Source organism: Haliotis cracherodii, unplaced genomic scaffold (assembly GCF_022045235.1).
Source record: "Haliotis cracherodii isolate W230 unplaced genomic scaffold, xgHalCrac1.p SCAF_9, whole genome shotgun sequence".
NCBI lineage: Eukaryota > Metazoa > Mollusca > Gastropoda > Lepetellida > Haliotidae > Haliotis > Haliotis cracherodii.
Window position 1 is genome coordinate 4,301,833 of NW_027266343.1, and position 25,369 is coordinate 4,327,201.

At 41.1% G+C, this 25,369-nt stretch overlaps 1 protein-coding gene across 1 annotated transcript; it reads left to right on the forward strand.

The window, feature by feature from the left end:
- The first annotated feature begins 47 nt into the window (after positions 1 to 47).
- LOC139452432 (cilia- and flagella-associated protein 206-like) lies at positions 48 to 24,235 on the forward strand. The gene is made up of 17 exons (XM_071233904.1): positions 48 to 141; positions 2,851 to 2,996; positions 4,300 to 4,383; positions 5,568 to 5,658; positions 9,112 to 9,300; positions 10,370 to 10,528; positions 11,395 to 11,487; positions 12,678 to 12,790; positions 14,251 to 14,370; positions 15,385 to 15,489; positions 16,000 to 16,086; positions 17,154 to 17,264; positions 19,078 to 19,220; positions 19,569 to 19,668; positions 21,929 to 22,072; positions 23,117 to 23,205; positions 23,838 to 24,235. Exons 2-17 carry the CDS (start codon positions 2,889 to 2,891, stop codon positions 23,980 to 23,982), a joined length of 1,881 nt encoding a protein of 626 aa, XP_071090005.1. The 5' UTR covers positions 48 to 141; positions 2,851 to 2,888; the 3' UTR covers positions 23,983 to 24,235.
- Positions 24,236 to 25,369: the final 1,134 nt, after the last annotated feature.

The window sequence follows — 25,369 nt, forward strand, 5'->3', positions numbered from 1 at the left end:
AAAATCGATTTCCTCAAAATGCGCGCGCATTGATCGTCATGGTGATGTCAACATCATGGCGGCAGCTCGAAATCATTTGTAAGATGCATTCTGCCCAAACTTTCACTCGCACGACAGCTATTTTATGATTGGAACAAACAAGTAAGTATAATTGATCGAGACATGTTTTCTATTTTATGTCAAAGTACAACAGTACGCTCAATTTTCTTTTTTACATCTTTGAAAAAAAATGTCATATTGATAGGCAAATTGATTGTACAGGCCTAGGCTATAGTTTTTTGAAGGCTTAGCATTTATGTTATTTATAATTTTCTGTTCGTAATGGTCGTTTTTCTTTGGTTGTGATAGGTCATATATTATGATACAAACAGCCACGTAATTTAACACAACTGTGTAGATACCGTTACGTTTTCTTAGTATACCATATAGCCTACATAAGCTGGATCAATTTGACATGTGAGAGCATTTTTGACAGGTGCTCGACCGGCTATGGATACATGTATGTTAACATTGTCCAGCTGGACATGTAGGGCCTATATGATACTCAACCCTCCCTATCGAAGTTCAGTAAGTCTTGGTTCATAATAAGATCAACCAACCTCCATCCACCTCCAAGTGATAACTGTAGGTCAGGTTATAGAACATGATTCTCATAATTGTTACTTTATAATCTACATTTGTACCATAATATCATTGGAAAGGCTAACCATATTCTATGGTTTAGGGAAATATGATGCTAAAACTAATCACTGGTTCTGTTGTCATCTCTATATTATCAATTATTGTCATCTCACCTGTATACCGTATTCGACCCAATAAGCGTCCATGTCCCAATAATAGTAATTATTTCGTTTTAAATGAAAATCGTACGGGAACAGAGGTTTCCAGATATTTGAAGTCTGTATAAGCGGGGCATGACTGTATTCTGTTTATTTTAGATATTTGTGACTTACCAATATTTTGGAAAAAAAGAAATTTGAATATTATGTGCAGAAAAAATTACACGGTACCCCTTCAGCGAAATCACGCAAATGAACGAGTGATGAGAAACTTCGTAAGTACAAATTCGAAATTTTTTATGATAAAAAATCACCAGACATGTTGATTTACCATTTAGAATGTATTTTTTGTTCAGCAAGGCATTGTTTTATATCCTGGGATTAAGATTACCTTGTGTATTTTCTCGTAAACTAAGCCGGACACAGCAATCAGCTGTACACACGTTTTCTTGGAATCTACCGGTGATTCGGTCAAGACACACCCAATGATATAACTTCACAGGATTTTAATGCAAGGATCGGCAAAAGTTGTATCTGAAACTATTTTTGTATCAGGAATAATATATTCCAATATCTTGTTAATTTAGATGCAGCTTTTACTAAACATATTTAAAATAATAATAACCCTAAGCGAAGCAGCTGATCACTATTGCCGTGTATTATTTTTTACATGGAACCAGTCTGACCAGTCTCCGTCAAGGCTCCCGTGCACGTGATCGCGAGAATTACGTGTTGACATAGAATCGTCCAACAAAAACAAATATGACTTTTAACAAATCAAAGTATGGCATTTATGTATCCATTCTCTTTTAACTAAAGTTCGTTTCAAGGCGTCAATAGCGGTAATCTGACCGTTTATGACTGTCAACTTCTTTATTATGAGAAACACAATGTTTCAGAGTATATGCTTACTTCTTCATCAGGTGAATGAATGCTATGAGGCAGAGAGCATATATGTACATGTAAGAACAGTAAAAGTAATAAGATAACAAAAGGTGGAAACTTAACAAGGGAAGTGGCCAATTGGCGCTGATAGGTGATTAGCAATATACAATGGAAGCCAACACTTAACAGTAATTAGTGCTGATAGTATGGACAACTGGAAGCCAGGACTAAATTATCACTGATAGGTAAATGGCAATGGACAATGGGCAAAACGGAGGCGGGTGGTAATTAGCACTGATTGGTAAAGGAATAGCAATGGGCAAATGATGAAGGAGTAAGTGCATACACTGAAACGTTGTGTTCCTCATAAAGAAGTTGACATCCATAAATTCTCTTCCTTATGTGTATCACTTCTAAATGCCTTTCAAAGACTTGATAAATGAAGATGATGGCAATTCTAGTATAAGATATAACATGCTATCAAAATACGACGAAAATAGGGTTCCCATGAAAACAGGTGAATGGACAGTATGTCAGATTTGTTTTTAAACATATAAATTTAAGAATTTACCTATTTCACTTCATAATCAGTTCTGAAGTCAAGGTTGAAAGTTACACGTCATTTAATGTCCAATTCTGTTGTCATTTTGTTTTTGTTTCATAGTTTTAAAACCCACACAATGTAGTAGGTTTTTGCTGTACACTGGTAATGACTAATATACATGCGTGTGCAGCAAACATGTGCATGGTCATATGACTGTTGCTGTAGTGGTCTTGTTTCAAACTGGTAACTGATCGTCGAAAATATCTTTTTGTCATAGCTTGTTAGGTGATGACAATATATTAGTGATGCGTGTGAAAGTCAAAGAACCACCACAAACACAGACAAACATGGAATACCAAACAGCCAAGCAGCTTCACTATTGTTTTGCGTAACAGTCTCAAAACACACATCAGACATTAAGATTAACACAAAGTATGAAGGCTGTAACCGTTAAGTAGGGCAAGTAAAATATAATGAGGGCTTGCACCATTTTTCGACAAGCCCTCCTGGCCAGTGAACTTTGACAACTAATTCCTACACTGCATGGGGAAATTATCGGTCCCAAAAGACATTTTAACTTGCATCTTCGGTAGCTTTGAACATGACATGATTTTTTTAACATGTATACTTTTCTTCTTTTAGATTTCTTTTCATGGTGGAAGATCATTAACACCTTCAAGATGTCTCGTGCACAGGCAGAGAGTGTCATTAAGAACATCATCCGGGAAATAGCACAAGAATGTGCCAGCAAGGGACAGGCAGTCTCAGAAACACTTGTTGCTTTTATGGTAAGAGTTTACAAGAAGATTGATTTTAGTTTTTTCTGTGCATTATTAATGTACAATTTTATATAATATAGAAAGAAGACTTCATAATCTAGTACTTGTATACCGGGTAGTCTCTGCCATGCCATCCTCAGTAATCAAGGGTATTTTATTTCCATTCTATCATGCTATATACCCTGGACCCAATTGCCACCAAACCTTCTTTGCAGAAGTGTTGTCATCATCTTCATCTCTCTTATCACTGGACCGCCTCCCTGGTCTCATTGGTAGAGCATTTTGGGGGTTTGATCCCTGGCCGCGTCATAACCGAAAGACATTAAAAGATGGTACTTGTTGTTACCCTGCCACTGCTTGGCATTATGGGGATAAAACAAGGACTAGTCAGCCCGGAGTCAGTATACTGTGTTTGAGTGGGGTACTCATGTTAAACTGCAGCATGGTATCTCAGTGTGACAGCACTATAAAATCGGCATTAGTCCGGATTAGTACAAGCAGCCACATACACATGCATGCATGCATAATCTTGAACGCGACATTAAATCCTATTTCCCCTCACCTGTTATCACTGTCTTAGTACATAATTACTTTCCCTCTCTTGAGATGAACAGCCAATGTGAAGACTTTTTTTAATCCAAGTTCTACATTTAAAATCATGACTGTCCTCGTCTGAACAAGTCCTTAAACTATGGCTGGACTATTGATGAGTGCAGCATTAAACAACCAAAACACAAACAACAAAGTTTTCAATCTCATTAAAATCAGACCTTAGTTCTGATGACATCCCATTAGGGGTCACATCAGAACGACCTTTCATGCGACCAATCAGTGCGTCGCTTACCAGATTATGAAAGTGACAGTCAGAATGTGATTTCTAATCATGCGATCTCGAAAACTTTAACATGGGGTATTCCGAACGATAGTTACGGGTTTAACGACTGAATCATTTCAATCTATTAGCCATTCCAGAATTTTTTTTTGTTCAGGTTTCAAATTTGTAATTGAGAATTTGTCAAAATATGTTTCAAAGCGTAGTCGCCAATTTGAAATAAGTGCCATAACGCACGAGAAAGCTGCCTACTGATTGGTCATTCCATTGGTCGGTCAAAGTTCGCACAAGGTCGGTCTGACATGACCCGTAATAGGATGTCCTCAGATCTTTGTTTAGCGGTAGCAAGAACTAAGATCTGATTTTAATGAGGTTGCAGAGTTTTATGATTGCCTCCTCAGTGATTGTTTTAGAGTTGCCTTCAAATTTGGAACAAGTCTGGTATCACACATATCAATTGTTGAATTTATAATATTTCAGGTGAAAGCAGTCGTGTTGGATCCTGCAAATGAGTTCAACGTTGATCGGACGCTGACTAAAGAAGATGTTCAGAAACTCATCAAGGTAAATTAATAAACAATGAAGCAGCTTGAATGATTCAGCTACAGTCAAGTCCCGTTAATCCGACATTGTTGGTTGCATATGATATGTCGGATAAACGAAATAAGCTAGTATGAACGTTCATTATCGAAAATTAGACAACTACACGATAGATAACGATATGAACATGTAGGCAAGGGAAAAAAGAAATATTCATATTGCTGTGTTACATTGTCAGCAGAATATGTTTTCTAATCATGCAACCACTAAAGTGTAACAAAAAAAACTACTGTTACGGACTGTATGACTGATTCAAAATTGACTGACAGCATAGTCTGGAATGGAAGTCGCTTATTTGAAACTAGTGCCGCAATGCTTAAGGGAGCTGCTTTCTTAGTGGCTAATGTCAACTTCTTGTAAGTAATTTCATGAACTGTAATGGGATGTCCTCAGTGGTAGCGAGAACGTGTATCCGAGTTAAATGAGATTGAGGTAATGTAGACATGTGATAAATCCTGTTTTGTTTTTTTAAAGCAGCAATTGTTTATTGTTGAGCAAGTTTATCTCTGCAGCCGTTGAAATATGCAGCTACTCGCTGACTCGTCTCGCATCAAAACACGGGCTGTGTACTCGCGGGCAGATGACCACGGAGTACGCTGATCACTGTGTCGGATTAACGAGACAGTGATTTCAGCAATTCGTTGCAAATTAGGTGTGTCGGAGTCGGAGTGCGAGACTGTCAGATTAACGGGTCTAAATAGCACTGATTAAATCGGTTCCCATCATTTGTTTCGGATAAAGCCGATTGTCTGATAAACGAGTGTCGTGTTAATGCGACTTGACTGTATGTGTTCACTGATGGACTCACAGCTGATCATGTGCCTTGAATGTTTCAGTTATGTGTTCACTGATGGACTCACAGCAGATCATGTGCCTTGAATGTTTCAGTTATGTGTTTACTGATGGACTCACAGCTGATCATGTGCCTTGAATGTTTCAGTTATGTGTTCACTGATGGACTCACAGCAGATCATGTGCCTTGAATGTTTCAGTTATGTGTTCACTGATGGACTCACAGCAGATCATGTGCCTTGAATGTTTCAGTTATGTGTTCACTGATGGACTCACAGCAGATCATGTGCCTTGAATGTTTCAGTTATGTGTTCACTGATGGACTCACAGCAGATCATGTGCCTTGAATGTTTCAGTTATGTGTTGACTGTTTGATGGACTCCCGGTCCCCGTCCCTGGACACAGTGAAGATGCAGGTGTACTTTGACATGAACTACACAACGAGATGTAAGTGAATCCCATTTTATAATCCTATGTCTGTCAGCACATCACTGCCTCTATGGTCTATTGGATGGAGCATCTGCCTGGAGAGCAATAGGCCGGTGGTTCAATCCCCAGCCACGTCATACCAACAGGTGTTAAAAGATGGTACTTGTTATCTCACTTACTGCTGAGCATTAAGGGGCTAAAACAAGGACTGGTTGGCTTGGAGTCAGTATACTGTGGCTAAGTGGGATATTCATGTACTGGGGCATGGTATCTCAGTGGGCTGGCACTATAAAACTGGCATAATTCTGGACTAGTTCAAACAGCCACACAAATGTTGCTATATAAGTACAATAATCTTGAGTACCATGTTAAACCCTCTTGTTTCACGACACCACATCTCTGTCTGGACCACAAGACTCCAGAATGAGGCTTTTCACAAGAGTTGGTTGGTTGGTTGGTTGGTTTGTTGTTTTACGCCGCACTCAGCAATATTCCAGCTATATGATGGCGGTCTGTAAATAATCGAGTCTGGACCAGACAATCTAGTGACTGATGTCATGAGCATCGGTCCACGCAATTGGGATCGATGACATGTATCAACCAAGTCAGCGAGCCTGACCACCCGATCCCGTTAGTCGCCTTTTACGACAAGCATAGTCGCCTTTTGTGGCAAGCATGGGTTGCTTTCATTCATGCTTGATATTACTTCTTTTTTTGTTTTGAGAACTGATGTATTATACCTTTACCACCTTAAAATGTCATTGTGCTCTGTGGACAAGAAAAATTTGCTACATTTGTTCCAGTCTGCCATATTCAACGTAATAACCGCCCAGCGTGCTCTCAAAATTGGAAATAGGGGGTTCATATTAGAATATTATTTAGGTGAAAGATTGTAAATTTCATTTTTTATGCTGACAGCCTGAAATGATAGAAAAGAAAAGTCTGTGCGTATTAACTTCCCATAATTAAGGGTGCATATAACACACTGGTGCGTATCATACACGAATAAATAAATCTTGTGTACATTGATCAATCAGAAGGGGTGGTAATTGGGATTGTTCACTAGCCAATATATTAGCAAAAAGCACAGTGGGCGCATATTAGACAGGGCGCTTATTATGTCGAATATGGTAGTTCTTATAGAAGAAGTTCTCTGTTGAGATTCTGGGTTACAACTGGTCCCATGCAAGCTATAATAGACTTGTCACTGACTTGGTTAAATGTGTGTCTTCATACCCTGCCAGTGTGGGTCTTTTCCAATCTCATTAAAATCAGATCCTAGTTCTCGCTACAGCTAAACAAAGATCTGAGGAGATCCCATTACGGGTCACGTCAGACCGACCTTGCGCGAACTTTGACCGGACAATGGAATGACCAATCAGAAGGCAGCTTTCTCGTGCTTTACGGCACAAATTTCAAATTGGCAACTACGCTTCGAAACATATTTTGTCAAATTTTCGATTACAAATTTGAAACCTGAACAAAAAACATTCTGCAATGGCTAATAGATGGTCTAGATTGTAAGGATTCAGTCATTAAACCCGTAACTATCGTTCGGAATACCCCATGTTAAAGTTTTCGAGATCGGATGATTAGAAATCACATTCTGACTGTCACTTTCATAATCTGTTAAGCAACGCACTGATTGGTCAGATGAAAGGTCGTTCTGATGTGACCCCTAATGGGATATCTTCAGATCTTTGTTTAGCGGTAGCGAGTACTAAGGTCTGATTTTAATGAGATTGGGTCTTTTCTTATATTAATCACTGGATTGTCTGGTCCAGACTCAATTACTTACCGGCCAATGTCATATAGCTGAAGTATTGCCAAGTGTGTTACCCACCCGCACCCCCCCCACCCTTTTTCTTGAAAAGATGTTCAGGGGCTCATAGTTGTAATTAAAGCAATGTTTGGTTTTGCAGCTGTAGCTGAAAAAAATAATCCAATAGCCATACAAAATCCCAGGTCTCCCACCCCATCCCACACCCCAGAATATCAAAGGTTGGTCTCTTGGTCTTATACGATCTTAACAGAGACAAAAGTTCAGTTTGTGTGTTGTCTCTTCCACTGTCTGAGGGGCTAGGGTGCCTGGATTCTCACCAGAGCTCAGCTTAGGCCATCTTCCCGAGGCAAGTGTGTTAACTGACTATAAAAGTCCAGTTTCCACCCTTGCCGAACTAGGCTGGTATTATGGAGGTACATTTTGGCTGAACTAACGAGTCTATGCATAGTCCAATCAAAATCGCGCACCGAAATCGAAATCCGGTTCGTAAAGTGTCATGCAGATTTCGGTCGACTGCAGGATTTGCAAAGCATGTGCACAGCTAACTCGTTGTCAACAGATATTTTCTATATCTTTTCATGTTTTTAATCAAGGTGCTCACATGATTTGATGCACTTCGCAATGTAAGACTCGTTTGATCACAATATAGATCTTGATTATCGATCAGATCATCTTTACTGGGCGCCACCGTTTTGTTTGAAGCAAATGCAAGTGTTACGAGAGGTTGAATCTGGTTGGTCCATAGGAGAGGCATAGAAAGGACATTACTAGTAATAGCCACTGGTGGAGCTACGGTTGAGCCCAGGAATTCCAGCCTAGTTCGGCAAGGGTGGAAACTGGACTTTTAAAGTCAGTTAACTCCCTTGCCTCGGGAAGATGAGCTTAGGCGTGCCAGGCACCTATGATTATGGGTTCGAATCCTGATTAGCCTGACTTTGTTTCTAAGTTGCTAAAAGCAGCCTAAAACTGTACTCACTCACTCACTCCCACATGACACACCGTGATATAACTGAAATACAGGAAACTACGGTTATAATGAACTAACTGTAGTGCGTTTTAAACATAGTTTGTTATTTCGACTGGATTTCCTCTGTCCTTTAAAGACAGAATTTATCCACTTCAAAGGCTATAGCCAATTCACTGTTTTACATTGTTACTTGAGGGTGTTAATTGGGGTCAAGGTGTCAGTACTTAATCCAGTTTATCACTTGCCTTCAATTTATTGCCGTTTTGGAGAGACGCGCATGGCCGTGGATCTTTTGATTTGTGACACATGAGCAGCTCAGAGATTAACAGTTCATTATGAACAAAGCATTGTGGGACCACAAAGTGAGTTCACTATATCTGTTATTTCGTTCTAAGCGTGTTCGTTCTATCCATTAGTTTTATATGCTAAAGTATACAGCCAATGGCTGGGACCCATGAAATAGTGCATTATATCCTTCAGTTTGTTATAAACATTGTGTACTGTACTGTTCACAATGGCATTGAACCCAACTCACTCACTTACTCCAGGGGCGGTCGGGTAGCCTAGTGGTTAAAGCGTTCGTTCGTCACGCCAAAGACCCGGGTTCGATTCCCGACATGGGTACAATGTGTGAAGCCCATTTCTGGTGTCCCCCGCCGTGATATTGCTGGAATATTGCTAAAAGCGTCGTAAAACCATACTCACTCACTTACACCACCAGCGGACTTCCTGGAGGAACATCGTCGTGTCCTGGAGTCTCGCCTGCAGCCAGTCATCCGGGAGATCACGGACAGTCGGGCCCGGACTCGCGAGGAACTGGAGAGTCTGTACCGGAAGATTGTCTCCGCGGTTCTCCTCCGATCTGGTCTGGGGAGTCCAACCGACATTGCAGTCGTCAGAGAGGCCACAGGTAGGTGTCTGTTTTACTGTTATGGGTCAACAGATCGAGTGTGGTTTCTTTCCACATTGGCACCTGAGTGATTCTCAATGCTGTTTGATCAGTTAAAGCGACACTATAAAGAACAATTTGAGATGATGTCATCCATTGTTTGTGATGTCAGAAATTGTTAACATTACATCATTTGAACAATAGGTTGGATAACAATAACAATAACAAAGTGAGTAACTCAGAATTATCTGTCTCTTGTTCATGATATCCATCACTGGTTTGTCTGGTCCAGAATTGATTGTTTTAAGGTCGCTGTGATTTGCTGAAATAATAGGAGCTGTCTGCAGCGTTAAGCGACAGTCATTTTTTATTTAATGTGATAATGAAAATACAAGATTGATAGCATATTGATGATGAATATGGTTGTGGTATGATTACATCTATCAATATTTGATACTTACTGTCTATCAATGTATTGCTATCAAATATAATCGATTATTACAGTCTGTGCCAAAAACTTTTGAGTCTACTCGCCCAAACACGGCTCATTTTCATGAGATTTTAGTATTATCATAGGAGCTTACTTGTCCAAACAGAATTTTGCTAGACTCTGGTTTCAGACTGTCGGCTAAAGTTGCAGACTGTCATTAATTGAAACACTGTACACATACATCACCTCTGTGGTCAAGTGGATAGAGCGTCTGCCTGGGGAACAGAAGGTCTTGGGGGTTTGATCCCCGGCTGCGTCATACCAAAAGACATTAAAAGATGGTACTTGTTGTTAACCTGCCTTGCGCTTGGCATTAAGGGGCTAAAACAAGGACAGGTCGACTCAGAGTCAGCATACTGTGTCTGAGGGGTATCCATGACACACTGCAGCATGGTATGTCAGTGAGCTAGCACTATGAAATTGGCATTAATCCGGACAAGTATAAGCAGCCACACACACACACACACACACACACACACACACACACACACACACACACACACACACACACACACACAGACATACACATGCGAGTAGCTGTATAAGTGCACATACAAATTCGACTGGCTGACGCTCTGTAAGTGTGACTTGTTATTCCAGCTGCTCTGCAGAGTGTTTTCCCTCAGACTGAGCTGGGCACATTCATGTCACTGACAAAGAGAGACAAGGAAAGACAACTCCTGGAGCTGACGATGATCGTGACTGGAATCCGACTGTTTAACAAGGAGTGCGGGAAGGGTGGTGAAGGCATTGATGACTGTGAGTAACCTTGACATTGACCAGAAATTAATAATGTGGTGCTTGATGTGAGCATTTTCAAAACAAGGTATATTTTTTTGGAAAATATATCCATAAGGTATATGTTCAAATTACAATTATACTTTCACATTTTATTATTCATTACAGTCAGAGATTGTATTATGCTCTTTTTAATATTTCTTTCTAGGTTATGTGTACATATTATGTGTGTTTTTTGCCCCTAGCCCATATCATCTTCCCGAGGCAAGAGAGTTAACTGACTATAAAAGTCCAGTTTCCACCCTTGCCGAACTAGGGTGGTATTATGGAGGTACATTTTGGCTGGACTAACGAGTCTACTCATAGTGCAATCAAAATCACGCACCGAAATCGAAATCTGGTTCGTAAACTGTTGTGCAGATTTCAATCAATTGCAGGATTTGCAAAGCACATGCACCGCCATCTCGTTGTCAGCAGATATTTTCCAAATCTTTTCATGTATTTAATGAAGGTGTTCACGTGATTTGATGCATTTCGTGATGTAAGAGCCGTTTTATCACAATATAGATCTTGATTATCGATTGCATCGTTTTGACTGGGCGCCACCATTTTGTTTAAAGCAAACGCAAGTGATACGAGAGGTAGAATCTGATTGGTCCATAGGAGAGGCTTAGAAGGGACATAACTGGTATTTGCCACTGGTGGTGCTACGTTTGAGCCCAGTAATTCCAGCCTAGTTCGGCAAGGGTGGAAACTGGACTGTTAAAACTGTTAAAGTCAGTTAACTCTCTTGCGTCGGGAAGATGATTATGAGGCCAGTCTTCATGCAATAGCGCGACTCAGTAAATATTTCAGTCACAGTGATCTAAATACTCTCCTGTTTTCAGTGCCGGCTATCCTGAATGAAGCTGTCCCTGCCACGACTCAGAGTGTGGACACCGAGATTCAGGGGACACTCAAATGTGCCTATGAGTACACAGGTAGGAACATGCTCCGAGTGAGTGAGTGAGTGAGTGAGTATGGTTTTATGCCGCTTTTAGCAATATTCCTGCAATAACTCGGCGGGGGACACCACAAATGGGCTTCACACACTGTATCCATGTGGGGAATCAAACCCAGGCCTTCGGCATGACAAGAGAATGCTTTAACCACTAGGCTAACCCACCGCCTCAAACATTCTCAGAACGTTATATGTCAAGCATCTTTCGGGATTCTGGTTAGAATGGGTCCCCAGCAAGCTATGTATGTCATACAAAGCAACTTAATGGCTTAGACACAAAACTGCTTGTTGTCAATTCTCCAAAAATTATAAGTTTTTGTTTTGTTTATTGTTCTTTTTTCTTTAATATTATCATTTTCCTGATTGAAAGAAATAAGGGAACAGATGTAGCATGGCACCCTGATGTTCATAAGTGTTTGAACAACACGTTTTGACGTTCCTGGAACTGTATTCTTGAAATATGTAAACACTGACACACTTTTTCCACATTCCTGGAAATATACCGTATCCAGAAGTGTTGTTTCTGATCATTCAGAAAGTTTAATCTTGAAGTCAGTGTATTTGCCTCCATGGAAGAACTCAGAGTGTTTAGCTGCATGTTGGTGATTGAATATCCTCACTACAACACATCCTTGTGAACAAACTATCCAAACTATCCACTCAATCTGTAAGCCCAACATTCATATAAGCTCATACAATGTTTGGCCCTCACTTTATTAAGGACCGCCCCCGTGGTCTAGTGGTAGAGCGTCCGCCCGGAGAGCAGAAGGTCCGGGGTTCGAACCCCGACCACGTCATACCAAAAGAAGTTAAAAGATGGTACTTGTTGTTACCCTGTCTGGCGCTCGGCATTAAGGGGCTAAAACAAGAACTGGTCGGAGTCAGTATACTGTGTCTGAGTGGGGTATTCATGTTAATCTGCGGCATGGTATCCCAGTGAGCTAGCACTATAAATCGGCATCAGTCCGGACTAGTACAAGCAGCCACACAAACACACACAAGTACATGCACGTCGCTATATAAGTGCAATAATCTTGGACGCGACGTTAAACCCCATTTCACCTCACCTCACTTTATTAAGGTTCATACTCCGATGAACTCGCACCAAGTGAAAGTCAGATCTTGAATGATACTATGTCAGATAGTGGTATTGACTGGTTTGTCCTTCAGCTCTGATTGAACACATCTACCACAATGAGGGGTTTGATGGTCCGTCTCTGCAGCTGCTGAAGGAGGCCCTCATCAACACTCGCCAGCATGAAGCCTTCCTCAGAGTCATCCTGGTGGGTAGCCTTCGTGCTGTATCTCACACAATCTCATTAAAGTCAGATTTTAGTTCTCGCTATCACTATGCAAAGATCTGAGGACATCCCATTACGGGTCACGTTAGAACGACCTTTCATCCGACCAATCAAAAGGTCGCTTACCAAATCAATAAAGTGACATTCGGAATGTGTTTTCTGATCATGCAACATCTAAAGCGTTAAAATGTGGTATTCCGAACGACAATTACGGCCTGTACGACTGATTCCGTCAAAATTATCGTCTGTCTCTCGCTTCCGTGGGATAAACATTTGAACGGAATTGTTATTCATTTCAGTGGTCGGTTAAAGTTCACGAAAGGTCGTTCTGATGTGACCCATAATGGGATGTCCTCAGATCTTTGTTTAACGGCAGCGAGAACTTAGATCTGATTTTAATGAGATTGTATGTCACCCATGTGTCTTTTGATGTCAAATATATCAGCATTAGTTGATAAAAGTTGAAACTTCGATGCTTGCCAAGGAGTTATGAACCTTTGTTGACAAGCGTAGATATGTTTGATAGCAAAACACACGACAGTGAGATTCTTTTTTTTTATCCAAAATCGTTCTTTTTCAGTTTGTAAACAGTTATCACCTGTGTCTTGATTGTTGATTGAAGTACAACTAACCAGCTTGAGGGGCAGAGAGATTAGTGATGTCATGGTAACCGATGATGTCACAATAGTCTGCAAAGCATTGTTATGCAATTTAATTGTTGCGAACTCTCCTATGGAAACCAGTTTGGATGGTGAATTGGTGTCCATCATTAATTAAATTGTGAATGTACAAAGTAGAGAAGAATAATTAATTTGATTATTTACATATTCTTATATTATTATGGATATGATAAAGATGTCTTTTTTTTTAACATGATTTGATTATATTAACAACTGACAATATCAAGGTATCACATTGTATCATTTCTTGATGAAATTCTTTTCTCGCCAAGATGTATCTCTATGTTAGAAAAGTTGCAGATATCCAATACATGTGTGTATGTATGTATACCGTATTCGACGTAATAAGCGCCCTGCTCTAATAAGCGCCCATGGCGATATTTACAAATATATTGGCTAGTGAACAATCCCAAATAGCACTCCTTCCGATTGATCAATGTACACAAGACATATTTATTCTTATAATACGTATGTTATATACACCCTTTATTATGGGTACAAATTAAATTCTGGAAAAATATATCTGTCGTATATAAACATTTCAGGCTGTCAGCATAAACCACGAAATGTAAGATCTTTCAACTCTTTTTTTTTCACCAAAATAATATTCTAATAAGAGCCCCCCATTTCTAATTTTGAGAGCGCCCTGGGCGCTTATTATGTCGAATACGGTAATGATAATTATGTAAGTATAACATTCCCAGTCATAACGTTCTCGGGTATGTACCTGATATTGACTAATCACTGCATCATTTCCTCCAGAATGACGTCATCAGCTGTGCCCACCAGGTGGAGCAGCTGGAAAATCAGCTGGCACAGCGCATGGAACAGCTGCAGGCAACGGTACAGTCCAAGACCGCTGTGCCCACAGCACAGGTTTATGTAAGTAGACCTGACCCCGGAATGTGAACTTTGCTCATATTTTCCTAAGCACTAAGTTTGTCTTAAGTTTTGAAGATTTGGCTTAGCTAAGTTTAAGTCTGAGGGATGCATGCATGCATGATTTAGCGTACATCAGTAAGTTTGGGAACTCTCCAGTCAAGGGAGATGTAAAAGTCGGGTAGTTTGTGAACACAGCTGTTGCATGTCGTATGCTCTTGGTATCAACCTGTCAAAATGGATGCGAAGATATGTAAGGCAAATTGGACAATAGAAGAAAAGGCGTTGGTTGAGGAAATCACCATAATATGGACTTAATTAAATTAATCCCAGGGCCAGATCTTGTGCAGGTTACAAGATTAGATAGGCACTTAGTTACCTACATGGATTGATAAAGGGTAGGGAAAAGTCTTAAACTCTTTCAGTCTTCAGAAACAGTTGCAGCAACTAATTTGATAAAAATATTAATCAACAAACATGTTTGTGGAGAGAGTGGTGGGAAAATGTGAAGGCTCAGACTAAATTAATACTGCAGTGTTATTTGGTCTACAGACAAAAGAAAAGATAATTGGTATCAATTCGGTCTGTGCCCAGAACTTAAGAGCCTACAGCCCAAACCTGTCTCTGCATCATTTTCAACACATGAAGATCCATGTTAGAATAGGTCTCCAGCAACCCATGCTTGTCGTAAAAGGCGAGTAATGGGTTTGGCTGGTCAGGCTCGTTGACTTGGTTGATACATGTCATTGTATCCAAATTGCGTAGATCGATGCTCATGATGTCAATCACTAGTTTGTCTGGTCCAGACTTGATTAGTTACAGACCGCCGTCATATAGCTGGAATATTGCTGAGTGAGGCGTTCAACAACAAACAGACTAACTTAGCATAATTTTAAGTAGATTACATGAAGACTATTGATATCTGAACCTACTAAAAGAACTTTTACATTATGCCATTATTATCTATGGTCCCATACTGCCATTGTGTTCCACTTGAATGTCCACCCTTGTTTTCAGCCCCAGTTCATCCATCTGGCCCAGCTGTGGAGCGGCTTCCAGGACGAGATGGTCCTCCTCAGTGTGCTCAGCAACATCCTCGCCAGTCTGGAGCCCTTCACCAGGGTGAGGGACGGTCACTGATGCGGGATGTTTTGTTTCTTTAACGCTTCCCTCGGCAATATTCAAGCTTTTTTATGGCAGTCTGTAAATAATCAAGGGATTTTGTAGCAATGTCATTAATATCACATGTTCTTCAATTCATACACACATCAAACTGACATGTTAATGAAATACTGTTCTGTAGAGCATTAGACTTAACTTATGTGTAGGTATGTCAATAATGTGTATATAATTGCATCTGTGGATCAGGGTCACAAGGAACTGTTCAGTACAGCATTAGACTTAACGTATGTGTAGGTATGTCAATAATGTGTATATAATTGCATCTGTGGATCAGGGTCACAAGGAACTGTTCAGTACAGCATTAGACTTAACGTATGTGTAGGTATGTCAATAATGTGTATATAATTGCATCTGTGGATCAGGGTCACAAGGAACTGTTCAGTACAGCATCAGACTTAACGTATGTGTAGGTATGTCAATAATGTGTATATAATTGCATCTGTGGATCAGGGTCACAAGGAACTGTTCAGTGATGAGGTTCTACACCCCTACCTGGAGAGTCTCTCCATCCCCAGTGACGAGGAACGGATCAAGCAGGTGAGCGGACTGGCAGACTGAAGCTTCCTGTATTTCAGAGGATGTGTGGAAGTTATTTGCATTATGTAGAAAATAACCTATGACACGAAAGGAATTAAGGATTATCTGTCCCAAGAGAATTAATTTTTTAAACAAACTCACATTGGACAGGTAATCCATAACTTTGATTTGCGTCTCAAAGTACCAACAATCTCCACCTCTCTTTGCACCTGTACCTCTCCTGATACATTCAACCTGCACCTCTCCTGATAATTCAACCTGCACCTCTCCTGATAATTCAACCTGCACCTCTCCTGATAATTCAACCTGCACCTCTCTTTGTACATTCAACCTTCACCTCTCCTGATAATTCAACCTGCACCTCTCTTTGTACATTCAACCTGCACCTCTCCTGATAATTCAACCTGCACCTCTCTTTGTACATTCAACCTTCACCTCTCTTTGTACATTCAACCTGCACCTCTCCTGATAATTCAACCTGCACCTCTCCTGATACATTCAACCTGCACCTCTCTTTGTACACTCAACCTGCACCTCTCCTGATACATAAAACCTGCACCTCTCCTGATACATTCAACCTTCACCTCTCTTTGTACATTCAACCTGCACCTCTCCTGATACATTCAACCTGCACCTCTCTTTGTACATTCAACCTGCACCTCTCCTGATACATTCAACCTGCACCTCTCCTGATAATTCAACCTGCACCTCTCTTTGTACATTCAACCTGCACCTCTCTTTGTACATTCAACCTGCACCTCTCCTGATACATTCAACCTGCACCTCTCTTTGTACATTCAACCTTCACCTCTCTTTGTACATTCAACCTGCACCTCTCCTGATACATTCAACCTGCACCTCTCTTTGTACATTCAACCTGCACCTCTCTTTGTACTTTCAACCTTCACCTCTCTTTGTACTTTCAACCTTCACCTCTCTTTGTACTTTCAACCTTCCCCTTTCCTGTTACCTTGAATTTGAAGGTTTTGAAGCTGGGTTTCCTATTACACGCACCATCTCTCACACTATAAGCATTGTACAGTTTGTTGTTTATTGACTTTCTGCAGACCACAACAGATGAGCAGAGAATCAACCCTAAGGACTATCAGGTGGAATCGTATGACTGGCTCTTCCAAGAAACCACCAAGAACTTCAACAAACTGCCATTACAATATCGGGTAGGCTTATACACGGAAATAGTTCAAGCCAACAATAGTGCATTGCAGATAGTATTGTTGCTGGGTAACAGGTCTACCATCCACAGAGTTGTCTCCCCTGGTAGTAGAAATTAACTGTAACAAATGCTATTTCCTTAACAAATCAGGCTTTCAATATTAATGTCCCTTTCATTCAAGGAAGTAAGTGGTATTAGCTGAATTGTTACCTGGTTCTGTTATGTGTGGCAGGTGTCAAAACCTTGGGGATTACAAGTTAGAAATGGTCAGCAGCAATATAGGTTTGTCGTGACAGATTAGGGAGTGGGTGGTCAGATTTGGTATTTTGTTGTTTGCCTGTCATCGTACCATGGCAATGTTGAATATCACTCATAATATCAATCACTGGTTTGTCTGGTCCAGACTTGATTATTTACAGGCTTTTCATATAGTTGGAAAACTAAGTGCAGCAATTTCAACCACTGGTTTGTCTGGTCCAGACTTGATTATTTACAGGCCGCTGGGTTCATATAGTTGGAAAACTAAGTGCAGCAATTTCAACCACTGGTTTGTCTGGTCCAGACTTGATTATTTACAGGCCGCTGGGTTCATATAGTTGGAAAACTAAGTGCAGCAATTTCAACCACTGGTTTGTCTGGTCCAGACTTGATTATTTACAGGCCGCTGGGTTCATATAGTTGGAAAACTAAGTGCAGCAATTTCAACCACTGGTTTGTCTGGTCCAGACTTGATTATTTACAGGCCGCTGGGTTCATATAGTTGGAAACTAAGTGCAGCAATTTCAACCACTGGTTTGTCTGGTCCAGACTTGATTATTTACAGGCCGCTGGGTTCATATAGTTGGAAACTAAGTGCAGCAATTTCAACCACTGGTTTGTCTGGTCCAGACTTGATTATTTACAGGCCGCTGGGTTCATATAGTTGGAAAACTAAGTGCAGCAATTTCAACCACTGGTTTGTCTGGTCCAGACTTGATTATTTACAGGCCGCTGGGTTCATATAGTTGGAAAACTAAGTGCAGCAATTTCAACCACTGGTTTGTCTGGTCCAGACTTGATTATTTACAGGCCGCTGGGTTCATATAGTTGGAAAACTAAGTGCAGCAATTTCAACCACTGGTTTGTCTGGTCCAGACTTGATTATTTACAGGCCGCTGGGTTCATATAGTTGGAAAACTAAGTGCAGCAATTTCAACCACTGGTTTGTCTGGTCCAGACTTGATTATTTACAGGCCGCTGGGTTCATATAGTTGGAAAACTAAGTGCAGCAATTTCAACCACTGGTTTGTCTGGTCCAGACTTGATTATTTACAGGCCGCTGGGTTCATATAGTTGGAAAACTAAGTGCAGCAATTTCAACCACTGGTTTGTCTGGTCCAGACTTGATTATTTACAGGCCGCTGGGTTCATATAGTTGGAAAACTAAGTGCAGCAATTTCAACCACTAGTTTGTCTGGTCCAAACGTGATTATTTTACAGGCCGCTGGGTTCATATAGTTGGAAAACTAAGTGCAGCAATTTCAACCACTAGTTTGTCTGGTCCAGACTTGATTATTTTACAGGCCGCTGGGTTCATATAGTTGGAAAACTAAGTGCAGCAATTTCAACCACTGGTTTGTCTGGTCCAGACTTGATTATTTTACAGGCCGGGTTCATTCAGTTAGAAGACTGAGTGCAGCAGTAAAACAACAAGGAAATGTCGCATGAAAAGTGGTCACCTCATTTCAGTAATATCTCTCCCTCTATCAGGATATCCTAGTCAATGACAGTCTAGCCTCACCTGTCTGTGACATCGCGGTTTCTGTTACTGTATCCAGGGCTACTGTGCATTATCCCTCGCCAAGTACGACCGTCTCCTCATCCCCTCCAACCCCGAGATCGGTGTGCTGAGATTCAGAGATCATCACTACGCTTTCTCCAGCAGAGAGGCAGCCTATGAGTTCGCTCAGAATCCAGCTGCGTAAGTATTGTTTCATTTTGGATTTCGTATTGCTTGCATCTGGTTCTGTATATTAGATTATTAGATTTTGAATATTTTTTAGTTAGAAACCGTTACTGTGGAAGGAGCTAGTGCACATTTTTTACCAGTATGGTAGAAGGTATCCAGTGGTCTGGCCTCGTGACACCTTGAAACAGGAAGACACATAAGTGGGTTTGATGCAATAGTGAACATTATTTCAGGTTTTTTTTCCTCACCTAACCCAGATCACTACTGTCCACAGTCATACAGTTGGCCTGCTAGTTTCTCAATTCATAACTAACATCCCACACTGTGAAACCTGCTGAGGTCCCTGTGTTGACATTGTAGGTACATCCAGCTGGTTGCTGAAGGAGCCAAGAGAAGCCCAGAGCTGATACAACTCCTGGAACTCCATACACAGTTCTCCACTATCTCACCATACTCACAGGTAGGGCACGAGCAGTGAGAAGTTTAGTACTTTCTGTTGGATTATGAACGTCTAAATATGAATTTATATTTGATTTGAGGCAGCAGGCATTTTATTTGATGGAATTAGTTTTTTTCGTACAAAGCTGTTCGTACTATCTGTATATATAAATTGTGTGTTTTAATATATATAAATTGTGATTTTCTAACCTGCCATCCCTCCATCCTCCTGTTGTAGTAGTGTTTTGATTCCATATCCACCTGATCAACTTGTGTGTTGTTTCCTCATCCTCTGGTTGGACTAGTGTGTTGTTTCTCCATCTTCCTGTTGTAATAGTGTATTGTTTCCCCATCTACCTGTTTTACTAGTCTGTTTCCTCACCTACCTGTTGTACTAGTGTGTTGTTTCCCCATCCTCCTGTTTTACTAGGCTGTTGTTTCCCCATCCTCCTGTTGTACTAGTCCGTTGTTTCCCCATCTACCTGTTGTACTAGTCCGTTGTTTCCCCATCTACCTGTTGTACTAGTCTGTTGTTTCCCCATCTTCCTGTTGTACTAGTCTGTTGTTTCCCCGTCCTCCTGTTGTACTAGGCTGTTGTTTCCCCATCCTCCTGTTGTACTAGTCTGTTGTTTCCCCATCTACCTGTTGTACTAGTCCGTTGTTTCCCCATCTACCTGTTGTACTAGTCTGTTGTTTCCCCATCTTCCTGTTGTACTAGTCTGTTGTTTCCCCGTCCTCCTGTTGTACTAGTCTGTTGTTTCCCCATCCTCCTGTTGTACTAGTCTGTTGTTTCCCCATCCTCCTGTTGTACTAGTGTGTTGTTTCCCCATCCTCCTGTTGTACTAGTCCGTTGTTTCCCCGTCCTCCTGTTGTACTAGTTTGTTGTTTCCCCATCTTCCTGTTGTACTAGTCTGTTGTTTCCCCATCTTCCTGTTGTACTAGTCTGTTGTTTCCCCGTCCTCCTGTTGTACTAGTCCGTTGTTTCCCCGTCCTCCTGTTGTACTAGTCTGTTGTTTCCCCATCTTCCTGTTGTACTAGTCTGTTGTTTCCCCATCTTCCTGTTGTACTAGTCTGTTGTTTCCCAATCTTCCTGTTGTACTAGTCTGTTGTTTCCCCATCTTCCTGTTGTACTAGTCTGTTGTTTCCCCATCTTCCTGTTGTACTAGTCTGTTGTTTCCCAATCTTCCTGTTGTACTAGTCTGTTGTTTCCCCATCTTCCTGTTGTACTAGTCTGTTGTTTCCCCATCTTCCTGTTGCACTAGTCTGTTGTTTCTCCGTCCTCCTGTTGTACTAGTCTGTTGTTTCCCCGTCCTTCTGTTGTACTAGTCTGTTGTTTCCCCATCCTCCTGTTGTACTAGTCTGTTGTTTCCCCATCTTCCTGTTGTACTAGTCTGTTGTTTCCCCATCTTCCTGTTGTACTAGTGTGTTGTTTCCCCGTCCTCCTGTTGTACTAGTCTGTTATTTCCCCATCCTCCTGTTGTACTAGTCTGTTTTTTCCCCATCCATTTGTACTAGTCTGTTGTTTCCCCATCTTTCTGTTGTACTAGTGTGTTGTTTCCCCATCCTCCTGTTGTACTAGTCCGTTGTTTCCCCATCCTCCTGTTGTACTAGTCCGTTGTTTCCCCATCCTCCTGTTGTACTAGTCCGTTGTTTCTCCATCCTCCTGTTGTACTAGTCCGTTGTTTCCCCATCCTCCTGTTGTACTAGGCTGTTGTTTCCCCATCCTCCTGTTGTACTAGTCCGTTGTTTCTCCATCCTCCTGTTGTACTAGTCCGTTGTTTCCCCATCCTCCTGTTGTACTAGGCTGTTGTTTCCCCATCCTCCTGTTGTACTAGTCTGTTGTTTCCCCATCTTTCTGTTGTACTAGTGGGTTGTTTCCCCATCCTGTTGTACTAGTCCGTTGTTTCCTCACCTACCTGTTGTACTAGTCCGTTGTTTCCTCACCTACCTGTTGTACTAGTGGGTTGTTTCCCCATCCTGTTGTACTAGTCCGTTGTTTCCCCATCTTCCTGTTGTACTAGTCTGTTGTTTCCCCATCCTGTTGTACTAGTGTGTTGTTTCCCCATCCTCCTGTTGTACTAGTGTGTTATTTCCCCATCCTGTTGTACTAGTGTGTTGTTTCCCCATCCTCCTGTTGTACTAGTGTGTTGTTTCCCCATCTTCCTGTTGTACTAGTGTGTTGTTTCCCCATCCTCCTGTTGTACTAGTGCGTTGTTTCCCCATCCTCCTGTTGTTGTCTGTTTCCCTCCCCACCTGTTCACATATTGATGCTTGGTGCCCAGGGCAGAGACACGGGGAAGATGATTGAGAAGCCTGTCACAAAAAACGACAGCGCGACTCAGACAGACACTCACTTCATGGAGTCCAACATCGTCAAGTCGTACGAGTGGAATGAGTGGGAGCTGAGGAGGAAGGCTATCAAACTGGTGAGAATGAGTGTCATCATCAGTCCTCATACTGTTGTTAGTACATATAATATGCTGAAATACTAGTCACATGTGCAAATGATGTGTAGGAGGAAATGATCTTTTTTTCATGTACCAGGAGATCAAACACATTAAGATGGGGCTTTATTCTGTACAAATACCACAAATATATCAGTGTTAATTTATACGAAAAGGGGTCCAGGAGCTAGTGCCACATTGCTATCTTAGTCCTTTGCTGTCTTTGTGAAATAAGGGGCAGTCGGGTAGCCTAGTGGTTAAAGCGTTCCCTCGTCACGCCAAAGACCCAGGTTCGATTCCCGACATGGGTACAATGTGTGAAGCCCGTTTCTGGTGTCCCCCGCCATGATATCGCTGGAATATTGCTTAAAGCGACGTAAAACCATACTCACTCACTCACTTTATGAAATATTTGCAGTGGCCAGATACAACATACATACATTTGATCAATTATTACTGGTATTTAAACAGTTAAAATGGTTAAGAGTAAGTTTAATTTTGATTGATTATTGTATTTTTATCTTTTAATTTCTCCTTGTCCATCAAAAAGGGATGGTCGTGCAAATAAGAATAAATTTAAACTAATCTTAATTTTATTTTCCTGACTTACTTTTGGTCTGTCAAATCTGTAGCTAATGGTAAGTGACCATGACCTTTTGTCTCTGCTTCTGACTGTGATGTAGCTGGAATACTATTAAAAGAGCTGTGAAGATCCGGGGTCTTCAGCAACTCATGCCTGCCGTAAAAGGTGACAATGCTTGTCTTAAGAGGCGACGAACGGGATCGGGTGGTCAGGCTCGCTGACTTGTTTGACTCATGTCATCGTGTCTCAATTGCGTGGATCAATGCTCATGATGTCAGTCATTGGATTTTCTGGTGCAGACTTGATTATTTACACACCGCCGTCATATAGCTGGAATTTTGTTGAGAGCAGCGTTAAATAACAAACAAACAAACAAACAATAAAAGCAGCATAACACAAGCTCATAGTCTGACATTGAACTCTAAGCTGACCATGTGTTACAGTCCAACCTGCGGTCCAAGGTCACCCACAGTGTGCAGACGAACCTGAGCAACCTGAGGAGGGACAACGTCACGCAAGTCTACCTGCCAAAGTAAGTCCAAAAACATCACGCCAATGGCCCAGTTTCAACTCCCAACATGGGTGAAGCCCAATTCTTGTGGCCTGCTGTTAAAAGGCTGGAATATTGCTCACAAGCTTTGCTAGCCCTGGTGACGATAAAATGCCTGTGTAATGTTAAAACAGTGGGGAAAGTTTGAGAGTTTTACTGGCCTGCAGGAATTTGTACTAGCCCTGGGCTAGCGGGCTAGTGTTATGTTTTGAGCCTATATTGCTACAAGCGGCATAAAACCACTCACTCACTCACTTCTAATCTAAACCAAAATGAATTTTAATGGATGTTAGTCATCATTTAACCAAGAGCTTGTTTGTCTCAACAGACATTGTTCCTTTCATATTTCAACTATTTGGTCTATTGGTATGCAAATTCGACAGTTAATTCTGAACACATCTCAATGTTTTCATTGGTAGGCCTAAATGACCAGGGCACACACCATTGGTCATATCCAACTAGTCTGCAGCTCATTTTGGACTAGCGGTAACATAAAATAACTAGTCCGTCTAGATTGTTACTAGTCTCAGACTAACAGACAAGAGGCCATGTCTATCCCTGATGACATTGTTTAACATTTACAGCTGTGACTTGTCATGTTTGTCTTCTTTCAGAGACCAGAACACCCAGACAAAGGGAGATAACTATAGCAATGTCCCGAAACCACAAGTGTTCTTGGAAGGTCTTCGCGGGGGTGGCATGACCAAGCCCACCAGCATGACCAAGGTCGACCTCACCATCGATGTTGACCAAACATGAAACATATTCATCTCTCAATAATATTGTGTAAATAATAATGTAATTTTGTGTGATATATCCTGAAGATACTGATTTTTGTCAAGGAAGTAAATCAGTAAATGATAATAATTATCAAATACAAAACTTTTCATTCGTCACTGTAAATGCAAACTCTAAATGTTCAGTTCAAATCACCGAGAAACAAATTTCAGACCTTTGAAAAAACTAAGCTGAACCACATGAAACTCAGAGAATTTTGAAGATGTGTACAGAGGCATATGCCATGAATAAAATATTTATTTTGATGATATTGATATTGATATTATTTTGATTTCTCCACAAGTGGAATGAATAATAATAATGGGTTTGTTGAAGCAAGTTTTGAAAAGACAATTGAAGGATTAAACCGTTTGGGTTCATTTGACATATCCAGGAATTGTTTCAAAATCTTGGACCTGCAACGGGTTGGTTGGTTTGTTGTTTAACGCCGCACTCAGCAATATTTCAGCTATATGACGGCGGTCTGTAAATAATCGAGTCTGGACCAGACAATCCAGACACCATGAGCATCGATCCACGCAATTGGGATCGATGACATGTATCAACCAAGTCAGTGAGCCTGACCACCCGATCCCGTTAGTCGCCTTTTACGACAAGCATAGTCACCTTTTACGGCAAGGGTTGGTTGCTGAAGACCTATTCTACCCCAGATCTTCACGTGTCGGAACTGCAACTGAGAGTAATGAGGCACTTTGTTTTGGTTCTTGGTTTTCTGACAGTAACTGTTTGTAAACATTCAGAAGCGTCTTCATGCAGGACATGTCAAACAGTGCTTTGAAGAACATCCTTTGCACGACGGGCAGCCAGTGAAGCTGTCTTAGTGATGGAATCATGTGCTTTAGACATCATCTTGGTGATGACATGTGTATTCTGTTCTCTCTGAATATGACCGCAGAAACTTGAGGCGAACAAACATAACATCACAATAAATATCTGGAGACTCCTGGCATACAAAAGACCTTATTACACCCCACATAAAACAACAACAAAAAATGAAAGTAAAATATCGGCGAATGTACAGTTTTGTACCCTTCTGGACACGATCCCCGTAAGATATTTTCATACTTTTTAGAGGTTCATGTATCTGCAATAGCATGATCACATCGTCGCTGCATGTAACAGACATGTATATGAAGTGATTGCTTGACATTCACCATTCAGTGTTCTTTTGTTCAGTTTTAATTGAGAATTTGTCAAAAGCTTTGAAGTATAGTGGCCAGTTTGAAACTAGTGCCATGAAGCATGAAAAATCTGCCTTCTGATTGGTTAATGTCAAGTTCTTGTCAGTTTTCCATTGGTTGGTCAAAGTTCGCGAAAGGTTGGTCTGACGTGACCCGTAATGGGATGT

Coding starts and splice junctions, on each gene's coding strand:
- LOC139452432 (XM_071233904.1), top strand. CDS start 2,889: ATGTCTCGTGCACAGGCAGAGAGTGTCATTAAGAACATCATCCGGGAA. Junction 5,659..9,111: donor CATGAACTACACAACGAGAT/GTAAGTGAATCC, acceptor TTACACCACCAG/CGGACTTCCTGGAGGAACAT. Junction 23,206..23,837: donor ACGCAAGTCTACCTGCCAAA/GTAAGTCCAAAA, acceptor GTCTTCTTTCAG/AGACCAGAACACCCAGACAA.